Here is an 18,425-nt window from a genome sequence, read left to right as displayed (position 1 = left end):
TCATGAAGGAAAAGAGAAGAAAATAAAGCTTACCAATAGTATGAAATTTACACAGAATAAATAAAATTTAAACTTTAATACTAACTAACTACTAAAATATATACAAACTACAACTTATCTGATCTAAATATTAAAAAAGAAACAAAAGAAAAAAGAAAATTAACATGAAAATCAAAATAAAATGGAAAATTAACAAAAAGCACGTCCGACCGATTTGAGGTTTCCCAATCTCCTCAAACTAATATTGAGTGTCGAAAAATTTCCTGGTTTTTTCCCCATTCACCTCTCAACCCCTAATCACCCTATTACCTATTGCTCTTATTGGTCAGACTCAAAGCTGTCAACGCTAATATCTTTCTACATTTCAGATTTTGCGCATATCTTATTTTTTTCTCACTTGAACTATAGTACATTCTAATCATTCTTACTCACTTTTCAGTCCTAAAACTTTTTTGTTTTGCTAAGTCAACTTTGAAACGCTATTTCATTTCAGGGTCGATGCGATTGTGAACTTTTTCTCTAATGAGAAAAAAATTGAGCAATATCGTAAAAAAAACCACGTACATAATATATTTGTATATTAAAATTTAATATATTACCTATGTCACAATTGTAGTTGCAATTGTTGGTACAATAAGGCACATAAATCAGTGAAAATGGTAAGATTACAGCGCACTACCAAAACAGCACCAAAATATTTATTTTAAGATTCTGTCATAGTAATTTTGACCTAAATGTTTTTGGAGATTTAACATATACAGTTTTTAATGTGTGTTCAGTTTGGTTAAAAAAGTTATTGAATAATATTTTCAACCTCGTTCCAGTATTTATTTTATGAAAGAAATTAAATTAAAATATCAGCTGAGAATAATATAGATTATATTATTCCCGCATTTTATTGGTTAGAGCCAAATTTTTATTCTGACCAATCGAATAAATAGTGATCTTTTTTGTATTTGTTTTAATGGATAGTATTAGTTTAACATGAAATTTACCATGAAAATTTGTTACTAGAAGCAAATAACATGTTTGAGACACTTTGAAAATATTTCATTATGTTCACTGTATTTTGAACATACGGAATGGCAATGAAATGGTTAATTTATTTACTTTCAAACATGATACCTTTTCTTTTATGATTAATACAATGTCAATAGTTTCAGAATAATAATGAAATTCTAACAGGTGTATTATTCGCTTAAACTGAATTTTGCAATGTCAAGAAAATTTTATATATTTATATGTACTTTTTAAGTCATTGTGGCCTAAAGGATAAGACGTACGGTGCATTTGTATATTGTGATGCAATGGTGTTCGAATCCTGCAAGTGGGTACCAATTTTTCTATTGAAATATGTACTTCACAAACGTTCACGATTATCTTACACGGTGAAGAAATAACATCATGTAACAAAAATCAAACCTGCAAAATTATAATTTGGGTAATTACTGGTGGTAGGATGTCTTGTGAGTCCGCACAGGTAGGTACTACCACACAAGATAGGTGGCGGCATTTGCGTTGTAGATGTCTATGATAATATGTATGTATATGATAAGTAGTTGAAATAAATAGTTGAATGAAAATATTCTGTGTTCATGACTTTTTATAGTTTGTTAGCTGCTCTCAGAGGCACTCAATCATCTAACACTTATATGTAACTAAATGAAATATCTTTTTGAATTAAATAATATTTCCTAATATACATATTTTTTAAACAACCGAATCAACCAAGCTACACATAATATTAAAATACATTGCTAATAAAATGTTGGTTATGATCACCCATGAACATCTTGAAGAACAATAAGAACAATAATAAAACTTACTAGAAAATTATCTCTTAGAAAATAGTCTCCACCAAAAAGTTTCCATTAGAATGAGAGGCACACATTGTCTGTTTGGGACATGATTGAATTGGTTTTGTATATATAACAAATGTAGTATTCCTTAAATTTAATTGCAGTAACTTGTATTGTACCTTAAATGTGCTTAAGAATCTTCTTCTTCTTTATATATAAAAATGAGTTGCTGTTTATTTTATACAAAAGTTTAGGTCTTTTATTTTTCGATTGAGGCACTACGAGGTCTGCCGAGTCAGCGGGTGTTCAATAAATAACTTTGTGCCAACCTCTATTGCAGGCATCAGGACATGGTGAGACTAGCAGCGAGTGTGAAGGCGAGGAGCAAGAAGACTCTTCTTCGTCTCATTCTAATAATGTGCTTGAAGCTTGCAATACTCTTGACAATTTGAGTTTACAAGACAATGCGCAAGTAAATATTTCTCATTTCATTACCAAATAACTTAAGTACTTAAATATTATATAACAACGACTAAAATAATGTTCATCTGCCAATAAACAAGAAGAATGGATAATTTTGGTTCATTTATAGTGATTCTATGGCCATGGGATTGGAGTCTTATCTTCTACTTTTCAAACAAAAATAAATAATTTGTAGAAGAAAAAGGCAAAATGAGATTTGAAATATGTTCTGCTGCTAGTATTTGAGATAGGATTTAGGAATCAGGGAATTAAATCAGTAGATCAGAGAACTAAAATTGAGCTAAAATAGTACTTGGAATAAATAGTACAGTTCATTAAGTGCATACAGATTCTTTGATACCTAATAAAATATTGATTTTTTTTTTCAGAATACAAATCACGGTGAGGATGAGCTTTCAGTCTTCCGGCAACAGTGGCAGAGAGAACTCGAATCAACACCGACAACACAGAAAGGATCAAAGCTTGAAGAATCATTTGCAGAACCACTCACTGATGAGGATAAGGTTAATTCTGATCTCATTATTAGCAATTTGGGCAATCATATTTTTCACCAATATATTATAACAAAACAAAATAATACTAAGAATTAATGCTCAGAAAAACATTAAGAAAATGCAGAGTAGAAATATAATTGTTAGCTTCTAAATTACATTACTTTTTCAACTATTATGTGGATCCCTTTTTTGTTTTTCTTTTATACTTTCATAGAAAACGAGATAATTCCACAATATAAAATTTTACACTTAATTTACATATAGCACCATACTCTACACTTAAATAGAAATTCTTTTGGTTTTATTAAGGAAGAATATTTGATACCTTTGTTTGGAAGCTACATGTCGTTTTTGCTTTGTAGGCTAAGCAACTATTCCTCCGTGGCGTTGAATTCGAGCGCGGGGGGAAGTTGTATGAAGCTATACAACATTACAAGCGAGCCATACAGATCGTACCGGACGTCGAGACGCGGCTGTACGAGGGAAGTGAGCTCAGGGGAGATACGCCGGAAGGTAATGCCAAGCTTGATGAAACCATCAACCATTTTTTTTTTTCGGGCTGGGGCTGAACCTCCTACGAGGTCCCCGCGCCTAGGGGGCGGGGTATGTGGGACTCAACGATCTGCAAGGTGTTGGAAGCAGACCGCGGGCCCAAGGAATTTTAGAGCCCACCCACTAAACGACTCCTCTGTACTCTTACACCCGACCTCCGATCTCCGTCCGGGGTCAAAACCCGGTCAGAGTAGGGGAGTTCCCGCGGTCAACACTACAACCAGACACGCGGCGCCACCCCGAGGACGCCCGACCGACGGGTCGTCGAGGCGATAGTCGACGACCAACGATCAACCATAGTTCAACATCAACCATAGTTTTGATTTAGTCGGGGAATGTTGTAAGCTCGCAAGGGCAGCTCCCTCTAACCTAATTATCTACTCCGCTTCAGTTATAATTTTTTTTTAAATTGTTGTTGCTACTGTTGAAAGACAACCAAGCTTAAGAATAAGCTTATTTTGACTTAGAGCATAGTAACCATAAATAATATACTCTATGCGACCATAAAAACTGTGCAGTATTAAAATGTGGGAAATAGTGAAACTAGAGTAGTAAACGCTAGATTAAGTCCTAAAAAGAGTTTTAATTATACTACTTATTTAAGTAATGATGAGTTAGTACATCTGGAGGCTTGTTATGTTAATAGCCATTTGTTACTTCGACTCAGCTCATAGTTATACTGAAACAATGTATGCAATTTTTACTACTTTTATATCGTATCAAGCTCGTCCACCCATCTAAGCAATAAAAAAAAATCATTAACCAAACCTCAATAATATATTAATAAGGCAATCTGCATGCTAATCACCAACTCTTTTGATGGTAATCCAATAATTGTAATTAATAGAAATAATAATATTGGATCCCTTGAGAAACTGCACCCTTGAATGGTCCATCATCAATAACTCAGACATGTCCACTGCTGTGCTTAGGGCTCTTTTTATACACATTACTGAGTTGTGTCTTAGGCATTTCTCATCAATTTTTTGAAAGATCTAATATATATGTATTTATTAATTTTAGCTATCGCTACATCTTATTCATGATACTAGTCATAACATTGGATTTGTGTGGGCGCTTCGTTAGATTCAGAGGTGGAGGAAGAGGTTTGCGCGGACAAGGCTCCTCCCTCCGAGGATGAGGAGGAGGAGGTCGTGGAGGGGGAGGAACTACTCGCGAGGCTGCAACGAATTCTGGCTAGGAGGGGGTTGCTGTGTGAACCGAAACTACCCACGGTGGTGCGTATTGATATTCTCAAACTTTGGGAAATTTATCCTAAACATTATATTATACTAGATGTCAAGTACTGGACCACAGATGTCGTTTCATTTGTCATTCTCTGTCTGTCTCGCTTTGATCTATTCGAAATTCAAGGAAACTCATCTGTCACAGAAAAGGACAGAAGAATGGAATTGAAAATCTTACATTTCAAATATTCAGTTAAATTTGTTCCAATAAATAATTTCGTAATTATTTTCGTGAAATCGATAAGAAAACATGTAGGCTACTTGTAACGTTTGGTCACCATTTCTTTTGTGCATCATTTAACAGACAATTTTATTGAGTTATAGACAGAAAAATTCTCAAAAAGACCACAATTAAAGGTTTCAAATTCATAAATTTATGAAACTAAAGATTATCTATATAGAACTAAAAGTAATATATAACATACAATTATGAACCTAAAGTAAATCAGTTAATAACCATTTTCATTACGGCTTGTACTTTTGATGACTTAGCAGACGTCGGTTAGCTTGTGTGTTGTTTCGGCACTTTTTTTTTCTCCCCTACCCCTATTCGCTGATAGTCTATGAGGCTATTCAAGCTACGCCCTGACGGGTAGCGGTTTCGTCATCTTGACGGCATTGATGTCTCGCATCGGCCCCACTTTTTTTTTATTGCTTAGATGGGTGGACGAGCTCACAGCCCACCTGGTGTTAAGTGGTTACTGGAGCGCATAGACATCTACAACGTAAATGCGCCACCCACCTTGAGATATAAGTTCTAAGGGTCTCAGCATAGTTACAACGGCTGCCCCACCCTTCAAACCGAAACGCATTACTGCTTCACGGCAGAAATAAGCAGAGACTCTCAAGAGGTGCTACCACCAGTAGTAAAGCTTTTGAACGTGACCTCAACGTGTGCAGTCGGCGCACATATCGTGGCTCCCGTACGAGGTGTTGCTGGTGGTGCTGCGCTGGGTGGTGAGCTCGGAGCTGGACGCGGGCGCGCTGGAGGCGGCGGCCGGCGTGTGCCGCGGCTGGTACGTGGCCGCCCGGGAGCCCGACCTCTGGCGCTCCATCTGCGTCAGGTCAATACCTACTGCTCTGTTATTCGCTACCAACGAAGCTCACTCTCATATCGTTAAGTCAATTTTTGCCGTGAACGACTATTCGAACTGGGTTTCCCTACTTATTCGCTCTAAGGGTCTATTTTAACTAGCTCATGGGCTTACTGGTGGTGGGATCTCGGGTGGTTCCACCGCCCTGACTATTTCTGCCGTGAAGCAGTAATGCGGTTTGAAGGGTGGGGTAGCCGTTGTAACTATAGTGAGACCTTAGAACTCATATCTCAAGGTGGGTGGCGGCATTTACGTTGTAGATGTCTATGGGCTCCGGTAATCATTTAACACAGATAAGCTGTGAGCTCGTCCGCCCATCTAAAGAATTTACTAACACTAGCTCTAGCAAGAGCTTCGCAGAATCTACTACCGGATCGGAAACGCGACCCACTGAGAAGGAAGTCCGGTGCATTCGTATATAGTGATGCAACGATGTTCGAATCCCGCAGGCGGGTACCTATTTTTCTAATGAAATACGTACCTGACAATTGTTCACGATTGACTACCACGGTGAAGGAATAACATCGTGTAATAAAAATCAAACCCGCAAAATTATAATTTGCGTAATTACTGGTGGTAGGACCTCTTGTGAGTCCGCACGGGTAGGTACCACCGCCCCGCCTATTTCTGCCGTGAAGCAGTAATGCGTTTCGGTTTGAAGGGTGGAGCAGCCGTTGTAACTATACTGAGATCTTAGAACTTATATCTCAAGGTGGGTGGCCCATTTACGTCGTAGATGTCTATGGGCTCCAGTAACCATTTAACACCAGGTGAGCTGTGAGCTCGTTCAGCCATCTAAACAATAAAAAAAGTATCTAATTAATCGATCAAGTTCTACGATATTTTTTTTAATAATTACTGGTGGTAGGATCTCTTGTGAGTCCGCACGGGTAGGTACCACCGCCCCGCCTATTTCTGCCGTGAAGCAGTAATGCGTTTCGGTTTGAAGGGTGGAGCAGCCGCTGTAACTATACTGAGATCTTAGAACTTATATCTCAAGGTGTGTGGCGCATTTTCGTTGTAGATGTCTATGGGTTCCAGTAACCACTTGGTGGGCTGTGAGCTCGTCCACACATCTACGCAATAAAAAAAATTAAATTAAAAATTAGATCCGGCGAGAAACTCAGTGGGCTATGTCTGTGGGTTAGTTCGCGAATTGTATTGAGTCGATTGTAACTTCGACCATATGTCTAAGGTAGTGACGCCATTCGCGTTGTTATGTGCTTAGTATGTAAAGAGCAATGTATCTCAAAACATTTGTACAGGATGATGTCAGTAGGGTAACTTTGTTACTTTATAATTTTAATTATAGTCCAGTATAAATTTAATTGCAAATTAGGATGTTAAGGGTAATCATCCGGCCTTAATAAGATAAGCTCTCTGCTCTGAGTCGTTAATGTTTATGGAATGTACCAAACCCACTTTTATGACAAAAGGAGGAGAGAGAACATAATACGACCAAAATATATCACTCCTTCTATAGCATTAACAAAGCCATCCTATCCATCATAACAAAATCTTCAAACCAAGCCCTTGATTCGAGCCCTACACCCCAGCAGAGGGTAATAGGAAAAGAAGAAGATCTTCAAACCAATGCACGCCCAATGTACGAAGGGCGTAACGTTTATTTATGTCCTCTCAAATCTATTTCTTTTTCTTTTTTCTTTTTTGCCTCCGGCACGGTTTGTGGATTAGCCAGCGTGAAGTAATAAGATTTTTATAATTGGCATGAAATTAAATGAAATGAGATGAGATGATATGGGATGAAATAAAATGGTGTTGTTAATTTACTGAGGCTTTTTCAGTGGAATTTTTGGAGGATCTCGAGAAGTCACGTTCAGTTCAGCGGCTTTGTTGCATTTTCCCACATTTGTGCACTTTCACAGATACTAAACAGTTAATATGCCACCGTTATTACACATTTAAACTTGAAGAAACACTGAATAGATAAAATAAAACAAATCACACAACTTCACTACTCGCGTTCCTTAGTTAACCTTAGCAACCCTCGACCCCCCACAGAACATGGGGTATAGAGTGCGGCACCCCCCGCGCTAACGGCTGGTCGAGCTGGCGCGACATGTACATCGCGCGTCCCCGGCTGCGACTCAACGGCTGCTACATCAGCAAGACCACGTACCTGCGCCACGGGGAGAACTCCTTCCAGGACCAGTTCTACAGGCCTTGGTATCTTATTTACTACTACAGGTACCTCAGGTGAGGCTCATTTGATTGTTATCTTAAATATACATAAGTTTCATTTTCAATTGAACAAGGCGAAGGACCTAAGAAGAAAAAATATAATAATAATAATAATAAGCCCATTTCATTTCCAAAAAAAAAAGAAAGAAAAAAAAATAAAAAACACCTTATCAAATAAAAATTACAAAATTAAATATAAACTTGTGTTTGGAACCCCAATTCGGGTATAGACCTCCTCCAGCTTGCTCCACTCTTCCCTATCCTTGGCTTTGTTTCTCCATTATATTCCAGTTGCTGCTATTATTTCGTCGATCCATCTGCTCCTTGGTCGTCCTCTTTCTTCTTCTTTTGCCCGCTGGTCCTTCCTAAAGAAGAAAAAATATAATTTGCGTAATTACTGGTGGTAGGGCCTCTTGTGAGTCCGCGCGGGGGATACCACCACCCCGCCTATTTCTGCTGTGAAGCAGTAATGCGTTTCGGTTTGAAGAGTGGGGCAGCCGTTGTAACTATACTGAGACCTTAGAACTTATATCTCAAGATACCCATACAACACCAAATGGGCTGTGAGCTTGTCCACCGATCTATGCAATAAAAAAAACCCGCCATAACTTGAACTTTTCCATAAATTTTGAGATCTTCGTATTTTGCCTTTCCGCGTGCCGTGTGAGTAGGTTTCACCTTCTCACCTCAAACAATCTCAATGTGATTTTGTCCTGGGTCTTTAACAATGTAAATAAAACGTTGACTGGGAATAATAAATGCAGTTTAAAAACTAAAAATACAGACTTAAATAGCAAACCGAAATAACAATAAATTTTATCGTTTTTATTAAGGGCCCTTAACGCCCGTGCAAATTTTCAAATTAATTGGGCATCTTAAGTCGATAAAAATGACGTTGATACATTCCCAGATATACGAACAAATATACATTATCTACAAGTCAATAATAAGAGCGTGTTTAAAAAAGGAGTTATATGTGGTGATGTGGCTTTTTTTATTGCTTAGTTGGGTGGACGAGCTCACAGCCCACCTGGTGTTAAGTGGTTACTGGAGCCCATAGAAATCTACAACGTAAATGCGCCACCCACCTAAATAACAGCACTACACATCTCGCACTCTTGAATTTCAGAAAAAATATTAACAGTTTAATGTTCTATTTCACTTTGTATTTGTCATTAACAGATTCTTCCCCGAAGGCGTGGTGCTGATGTGGACGACAGCGGAGGAGCCGGTGACGTGCGTGGGCCTGCTGAAGAACCGACATGTCAAATCCGGTTCCGGGATCATGATGGGACATTATAGGCTGATTGGTCAAAAGGTATCCGACTGCATTTATAAGCAACAGCTGAAAACCTTATATAATAATAAATAAAAGTGTGGTGTCGTGGGACACCGGATAGGAACGAAGTTTTTATAAAAATATCAATTTTAAGTTCTATTGGAGGTATAAAGAAAATAATTATTCGGGTATAAATTTTTTATTATGATTTTTTATTGATAAAAAAAACTACTTTACAAAGTTATCAACATAAATAATAAAAATCTTACGTTACGGACGTTTTTTCCCGGTTAGGGTACCCCTCCGCATCGTCCCATAACGAACTTCGTTCCAAAAATATAAAATATCTGCAGCTCAGTATATACTGTGGAAGAGATCTTCTTAGAAAAAAAAAAACAAAATGGCTGCCATATAAGCTAGAGGGAGAGGCAGGGAGTTCAATTCCAGTATGTAATGCATTAACATATAAAAGATTTATAATGTATGTATTTCTGTATTCCATATTATATGCGAGTAGAATTATTTCCCTACATTATAAGATAGATTAGTTTTCGTTGTCGTGTTGTTTTGGTCTATAGTTGTAAGGCATATTTGTTTTGACTAGTCGTGCGCACATGGCTTATGTTACGGTCAGATTTTTGACTTATTGTTATTCATTGTGTATCTTTTTTTAGCTTGTAATGTGTGCCTAATAAGTAAATAAAATAAATATATATTATACTTCTTAATAACTGAAGCGAAAGGGAAACAGAACGTTCATTAAAGTAACGCGTTTGACTTTAGGTTGTGATCGTTATAAAGAAGACCAGCGAGAAGAAGCAGGTGATGGCTTCGAACACGAGGTTCCGAGCGCGCAGGAAGGAGCTCGAGCACGAACAGACGTTCCACCTGGTGAGAGTCTCGACACTCAGAAAACTGTAATCTATATATGAGTCGTCTATTAACAAAGGTGGCAATCTGTGCATTTGGACAAAAAAATGTTTTGATATTTCAATACGGATTGATTTGAATATAATCGTCTCCTTCAAAGAATACGGTACAAAACCTGCATTAAATAAAGGTTAATAGTTAACCTGTTATTTATCTAAGATGTCGTTCCGAAGAGTTTTGTGACTGCCAATGGAATACAAAGTCAATAATTCGTTTTTCTGATTTACCAATAATTGTCCAAAAGTCAGATTGCCGGCTTTGATAATAGTTGACTCATATACTAATATATAAATCCACAGTGGTTTTTATGGATGTTCCGTTATAACTACTGAACCAGGCATCCCATTGACTTGAAACTTGAAACACGGACAAATAATTTTTATTTTTTTTATTGCCTTTGTAGGCAGACGACCCCCCTGATGGCGAGTGGTTACCGTCGCCCATGGACTTCAGCAATGCCAGGGGCAGAGCCAAGCCGCTGCCTACCGTTTACTATAGTTAAATTATTTTTTCCGTGAAGTTAGGGACGTAAAAATCGGAGCGGTTAAGCGATTATCTCGCTCTCTCTTCCACTCACGAGCCTTATGGACGGGCATAGTGATGCGCATTATTGTCGTCGATAAGCGTTATCGATAGTGTATTTAGTTTTGTCACTTTGTGGGTTAGTGATAAAAATGAAAGTAAAAATCACTAACCGAACACTTACACCACATATCGCCGCAGCAAATTAACTAGGACGGCAGAAATTAACACTTTGTAACTTTTCGGGATCTATTTTCATTTCAGTGAAAAATTTTAACACATTGTTGATAACAACACGTGAAATTATTATTTTGAATTCTGCCGTTTTGGTACAAAGGACTAGCCATTGTGTCACTAAAGAAGTTCAGAGAGCGAATGCACAAAAATAGTTTTCTCTTCGACATATGTACTATAATTTGCAGGTAGGTACAACAAATGACTCATAACATAACAATGTCTCACCACCCTTCGTATACTGCCCCGCCGCCGTGTACCTGCCTTCGATGACTCATTTGTTTTTATCGATAATGGCGTTGCGCCTGCGCAGCATGCTCACCGCCCTAGCCGGGCTATGTTTTATGACCGAAACTGCACGGACAAAATAATTCTACTATACTCGCGCGCCATCTAGCGTTGGTTGTACTTGTAATTCTTTTTTCTTGAAGTGCGAATGCAATTACTATAAATGAGTATACATTCATTATAAAGGTTTTATTGGCTTAATGTGTACGTTAGTTTGTACGTTTGGACGTTCGGATTGTCGATAATCCCATTCTCACGGATCGTTTGGAGCTTCTGGGTCTGCGGAGGGACTTCGGTTCCCTCTGTATTTTGTACCGCATGTTCCATGGGGAGTGCTCTGAGGAATTGTTCGAGATGATACCAACGTCTCGTTTTTACCATCGCACCGCCCGCCACCGGAGTAGAGTTCATCCATACTACCTGGAGCCACTGCGGTCATCCACAGTGCGTTTCCAAAGATCTTTTTTGCCACGTACCATCCGGCTATGGAATGAGCTCCCCTCCACGGTGTTTCCCGAGCGCTATGACATGTCCTTCTTCAAACGAGGCTTGTGGAGAGTATTAAGCGGTAGGCAGCGGCTTGGCTCTGCCCCTGGCAGTGCTGAAGTCCATGGGCGACGGTAACCACTCACCATCAGGTGGGCCGTATGCTCGTCTGCCTACAGAGGCAATAAAAAAAAAAAAAAAAACGTAGCGGAATATTGAACGTTATTTTCAATCGACTTCGATACGTCCGTTTAAAGTGTCAATTTGCAAATGTTTTAAGTACTGATAACATTACAATAATGTTATAACTTCGCTCTAATATAATAATCTAAATAATAATATAATAAAAAATAATAATGAAATAAAATAATATACTAAACTAAAAAAATAAATAATACTATAAACAGAATAAAAAAAGTGATGATGAAATTGATTATTTTGCTTGGATTTTCTAATGAAGTTTGTATTTTTTTCTGTAGTTTTTTTTTGTTGCCTTTGTAGGCAGACGAGCATACGGCCCACCTGATGGTAAGTGGTCACCGTCGCTCATGGACGTCAGCAATGCCAGGGGCAGAGCCAAGCCGCTGAAAGCCGTTTTTTGTTATAATGTTGTTTATCCTGACGGTACGTGTGGCTTGCGACAGGAGCTGGAGCTGTGCGACGTCCGCAGCCGGCGCAACTTCCAGCTGCAGTGGCGCCACCACTCGGTGCGCGCGCGCCTCGACCAGTGGACGCAGTTCGAGCTGGCGCCCGGCCGGTACCCGCCCTTCGCCTTCAGCCGCGTGCGCACCTACACGGCCGAGTCGCACGCGCCGCTGCTGCCCACGCACGCCTACACATAGGCCCTGAGAAACGCAGCGAGAGATGAGGTAAGCGCCGCGCTGTCGGACGGAGACACGGACGGCGACAGCGACTCGCCTTAGCTCCGGGCACTCATCTTCCGATGCGTTCCCTCCCCCCGCTCTCGTGGCGACCAACTAACTAGGCTCGTACTATAGAATAGTTTACGAATGCAAATAAAGAATTGAGGCACTGCAAATCCGCAGCAAGTGTACAGTGAACGGTTTGCGTGTGTGTGTAATTAGGCAAGCGACAGTGACGTCACGATCCGAATATTCTTAAAGAGATTGTTACAAGCGCGGAGCAGGAAGGATTTCGTACGTTAACCTGTTGTTACCTGTCTTTGTCACTCCCGCGTGAATATAACGAGTCTCGCTCGCACACATGCAATGACCGCCGGCCTCAGGGATTGTAAACCTTTTACATGAGACTGTAAGGTTTGTTCTTGTTTGCGTGTTGGCTTTGAGTAGTAAGGCAAGCAGTAACTCCGATACAAAGGAATCGGATTCTGATTTTTCAATTTTCATTTTTTTATTTCTGCCGAGCTAGTGATTGTAACTGGATTTTTATAACTGTTATAATATGAAATCTAAATAAATAATTTATTATAATAAAAATAATTTATTTAACAAGTTAGTATTTTTTTTTCTCCTTTATACATTTTTTGTAAACCGTACTTAATACAAAAATGTTTGTGATCACTGTCAGTAGGTAAAGAGGTCCATTGGACGAAATTGTTCCTCCTGCTTCGCGAAAGAATTTTTATTTCTTCTTTTTTTTTTTTTTTTAATAATTGCCATTAAACCAGTCGATATTCTCTAAGTGATATATAAAAGTTTGTCACCATATTGTGTTAATTTGTGAGTTAGGGTGACCATGATCGCCCGAAAAAAACGTCTTTTCTATTCATATACAAATTAACATTTTATGAGTAAGCATTATTCAAAATGATTTGTTTGCTCTAAGACTTCCAGCCGTTTTAACTCGGTCTGGAGGGTTTTTGTTTGATGGAGTCAAAATAAATTGTAAGATTATTCTATTTTTACGATGATTTTATCTGACACAGCACGGCCTATGTATAGAATTTAGTAGAATTTAGGGTGAATACAAAACCCAGTGTTTATTGTATAGGAAGCGCTTAAATTAAAATAAAATGTGTAAATAGTGTATTATGAATTCCCAGTGAGCCGAAACTGGTCTCAACTGGTAGTAGGACCTCTTGTGAGTAGGCGCGGATAGATACCACCACCCTGCCTATTTCTGCCGTGAAGCAGTAATGCGTTTCGGTTTGAAGGGTGGGGCAGCCGTTGTAACTATACTTGAGACCTTAGAATTTATATCTCAAGGTGGGTGGCGCATTTACGTTGTAGATGTCTATGGGTTCCAGTAACCACTTAACACCCGGTGGGCTGTGAGCTCGTCCACCCATCTAAGCAGTAAAAAAAAAAAACCTTAAAACAAACCTTAAACTAAAACGCAACTTACCTTGTACTATGTTGTAGGACACTATTCTTGTACATATTGTTATTATATTTATTATTTATAACATTGCAAAGTACCTAATTTATTTCAAGAGTATTTATTATGTGTATGACGAATTAAAGGGTATATTTTCAAAATGAAATAAAATTTGCATTTGCGACTGTTTAAGTATTTTTAATTGCAACGAAATGCTTATTACATCTTAAAAGTCAAACACTGGTCAGTGTGCAAATTGTAACATGAATTTATTTTGTGCCTAGTCAGAGCGATGACTCCATTGCGTTTTTTGTGAAAAAGCGCCTCTATGTGCGCAGGCAGCTGTCAACCTATCAGGACTTTTTGGCGGGAACGCGAGGAGCAAAGTTGTGTGATATGTTTTAATTTGTCTATTTAGTGTTTCTTTAGGTTTAAATGTGTAATAACGGTGGTTTATTAACTGTTTAGTATCTGTGAAAGTGCACAAATGTGGGAAAATGAAACAAAGCCGCTGAACGTAACTTCTCGGGATCCTCCAAAAAGTCCACTGAAAAAAGCTTAGTAACAGGCCACCATTTTACTGAGATTGTATTTTATCCCATATCATCTCATTTAATTTCATGCCAATTGATTAATGTTTCAAATTAATCAACTTCGTTTCATTTCACTCCATATTATCATTTTTCATAAACAAGAATATAAACGATTAGGCTGTATGGTATGATACCTTTACCTTTCCAGTTGGCAAAGAACTACTACTGTCAACCTATCACCGCTGGATGTAGTTTCTTGGGATGTTCCAAAAAGTTCCAGTAAATAACCTCATTTTACTGAGGCTATATTTTATTCCATATTCAACTTCAATTAATTGCGCTCCACATCATTTTTCATAAAACAGAATGTACAAAAGATTAGATCGTATGGTCTGATACCTTAGCCTTACCAGTTCCAAAAATGGAACTGCTACGACTGTCAACCTGTCAGAATTTCTAACAGAAAGGAGTTCCTACTATGGAGGGTAGAAGTAAGGAGCACAATCTTCTATAGGGGACAAGTTGAAAAGTGTCCCCCTGTAAGCAGCTAGTTTTGTTTTACTGTTATTGTTTTCTTAACCTTGTGTATCATTTAGTCCCGTACTACTTTGATTCCTCATTCTTGGGTCGAATAAATAATTGTTCCGTTTCTTTAATTGAATGGACGGGTGAATGAAGTTACGACCCATCAGGTGTTAAATGGTTACCCGAGCCTATAGACATAGTGTGGATGCTGTCACCCACCTTGAGGTCTTACCCGGTGGTGGTACCCGGGCGGGGGTTCACATGACGCTCTGCCACTAGTGATTACGCAAATTATTATTTATGATGAGTGTTTATTTTTACTTGACAACGTTGTTATTCTTTCGTCATTATAGTCAACCAAACGGCTGGATTTACTACTGAGATGGTTTATAGGAGTTTCCTACGTAGTAGGGGAGCCCAAGCGGGGATTTCGGGATTTACTAAAGCGCGGCAGATTAATATGCAGGGGGATAACTTGTTTCCGGCTAAATACCTCCACCAAATATGAACCTCATAAATAAGGCTGCACGTCCAGGATAATGGATCAGATTAGTAAAAAAAAGTTGATCATTAGAAATTCTCGAGCGCGTCAGATTAAGGTAGGGTGAGTTAATTACATGCTTAAAAGTGTATATTCCACTAATCTAACAATTTGAGAGTGACGTAAAGAAAGGGGAGGACTACAAAGATAAAAAAAAAACGTTATCTGGACATTCTCGAGCGTGGCCCATTTTTTTTATTTTGAAGGAAATCATTGAAGGATAACGGAAAATATAATATATAATCTAAGGATTTCGACAAGCCGATGTAACAAAAATTTGTTGATAAAGTTGAATGCGTGCAGCTGCGTAATGCCTATGATGTTCCCCTCTCCGCGTTTTTTTTGAACATGTTTTTTTAAATTATTTTCTTGCAAATACAAGGATTTTACTTAAAAAACAAACTTTTTTATGTGCATGCTGTTTCCTGAGCTTTTCAATTACATAATGAAGATTAATGATTTAAAAAAAAAAAAAATTTGTTTTTTTGTCTGCAAATCCCTCTAGATAATCGTCAGACGATGAGACAGCACGTCTAGGACATAAAGATGAACCATATATATCTTAATCTGACGCGCTTGAGTATTTCAAAATGGCGAATTTTTTTGATTATATAATAATGGCCGCGAGTTTGCGTCACATCGAAATCGTCAGATTATTGCATGAGAGCTTTTTTTAGGTTCACTTAAGACCCCTAAGAAAATCTGACGCGCTCGATTAAATTTTTTTTTTTTCATTTTCAACTCTTACCTACGACCGCACTCATCATTCAAACAATCAGATTAACACACATACATTATTAAAAATACGTAGGATATTTGCGCGCGTAGAGCTGTGGGCATTTCACACAAAAGTTCGCAATCGAATCTGCAGTATCTCGTCTGGTGAATTTACTTACATGTGGGGACACGAGAGATATTCACGTTACAATCCTCATAAAGTCGCTGTTTTTTATTAGGAAATACATAATTTTCTCGTAATTATAGATTCCTCATTGCAGCTACATATATGAAATACTCTATTTTGCAGAAAATATATAAAATGAACTTCGAAAACCAGTGGTATCCTTGTTGTTAAACTCAAAAAATAATGCAATTGACTTCATCGCTACAGGGCAAAAAACTACAGCGAAAACTGTATGTAGCCAATAAAAAATATAAAGAAAAAGGACATACCATCTCATTAAACAGACAGCTTGATATTTGGCTAGCAAAAAACTATCTTCGAGAAGCTTATGTGACACACAATTCAAAGTATAGGAAAGTTTTTTTTAAAGTTAATCTTTTATGACACAAATGAGTATAACTTTCTATTTTAACTATTGTATTCTGACAATCACTTATATTTCTAAGTTGTAGACGTAATTTGGTTAATCAACTTTCAACAAAATATATACTGTTTTTAGTCAAGATGTTTGCATCTATAAATTACATATTTGTAAATTTCTCATTTATTTACCTTTTGAAATATTTTAAGGATCGGCTCGACTATGACTAATTTGATTTGACTAGTCTTACTTATTAATGTGATGTGAAAATGTGAAATAATAATAATGATCTATGTGAAGTAAAAACATTCATTAATAATAATAATCTTTATTTTCATAATAACATATTTTACAATTTCAAAAAGATATCCATAATGACTATGCCTACGTTTGGTAATACATTGTGAATATTTACTATTTATACAAGTGACCAGCTGCTAGCGTTATGTGGACAGTGTCCTTAAATGCCGTCTTAATCTAGTGAGAAAAAAAAATCTAGAACCGCACTGGCTAATGTTAACAGTCATCACGACTTAGAAAGATTCCAGTTAAGATAAAAAACTTCCAAAACTGAATCACTGTTGTAAACACGTGATTGTTGACATTGAGTTTTGTAAATGTCAAGTGTCAGTTGATGTTAATGTCATATTATCTTTTTGACATTAGGGAATTTATTGTGGAATGAAACATTATTTATGTAATGCATAATATAGCTCTAAATGTATTTTCTGATTATTGTATGCGTTTGTTTACAAAGTACATAATAAATATTTATTTATTTATTTTTGGTGCTAACACTAAAACTAATATATAAATTACAATTTTTTTTTTTTAATAAAACTTCCGTACCGATTCACATTACTGTATTTAACAATATCTATGTATGTTTAAAACTGCACATTGTTTATACAAAAATTTGCTTACTAAAAATCTAGATGTCACTATAAAATCGAGGTTTCAGAGCCTTTGAGAACACAATTAGATCATTCACTCTAATGTTCCAGGGCGACATAATAATAGTAATATATTGTTATAAAAAGGTATGATTAAAGTTAAGCGAATTACATATTGATCTAAATGAACCAGTGAACTATATTATAGATTTGATGTTCCTTGTATTTTGTAACTAGTCCGAAGATGTCTTAAAGACACTGATTGTTTTGTAGGTAAGAAGAGTGAAGTTAGGTTATCCCGACATCAGAAGCACAAGTCGGATCATTCTGTTTTTATATCGCCTCTATATGTACTGTGGTATGTTTTATTTTTCTGGAAGTTTCGACTCGTGTTCTTCAGATCAATGTAATATTCTTTGAAGAATGTTTGTCATTAAATTGTATCACATGTATCAGCAGTACGACTTTAAAACGGTAAAAATACAATTATAGATGCCGTACCTTATGTTTTTAATGTCGAGTTATGTAAATTAGAATTAAGCATGGGAAAGCGTATAATAAATAATAAAAATTCAATTTGCGTTTCATTGTCTGTTCAACTGTGAAGTTTGGGATTGTTTGGCAGTATGGTCGTGAGATAGTATGGTTCTACCGAAGTTGAGTATCCCGTTTGGAGGAGAGAAACTAAAATCGGTCAAGCAATGAAGTGACCAGTTACTTTTGCCTATTGTTGGTAACGTTATGACGATTTGAAAGTGCC

General features: G+C 37.4%; 1 protein-coding gene across 1 annotated transcript; it reads left to right on the top strand.

The window, feature by feature from the left end:
* The first annotated feature begins 344 nt into the window (after positions 1–344).
* Positions 345–18,241, top strand: LOC114239995 (F-box only protein 9). Its single transcript, XM_028170445.2, has 10 exons — positions 345–659; positions 2,140–2,271; positions 2,651–2,785; positions 3,139–3,289; positions 4,415–4,566; positions 5,476–5,639; positions 7,692–7,886; positions 9,054–9,189; positions 9,934–10,041; positions 12,255–18,241. Exons 1-10 carry the CDS (start codon positions 657–659, stop codon positions 12,450–12,452), a joined length of 1,374 nt encoding a protein of 457 aa, XP_028026246.2. The 5' UTR covers positions 345–656; the 3' UTR covers positions 12,453–18,241.
* Positions 18,242–18,425: the final 184 nt, after the last annotated feature.

This window comes from Bombyx mandarina, chromosome 06 (assembly GCF_030267445.1).
Source record: "Bombyx mandarina strain Sakado chromosome 06, ASM3026744v2".
Lineage (NCBI taxonomy): Eukaryota > Metazoa > Arthropoda > Insecta > Lepidoptera > Bombycidae > Bombyx > Bombyx mandarina.
This window is presented reverse-complemented; position numbering and strand designations above follow the sequence as displayed.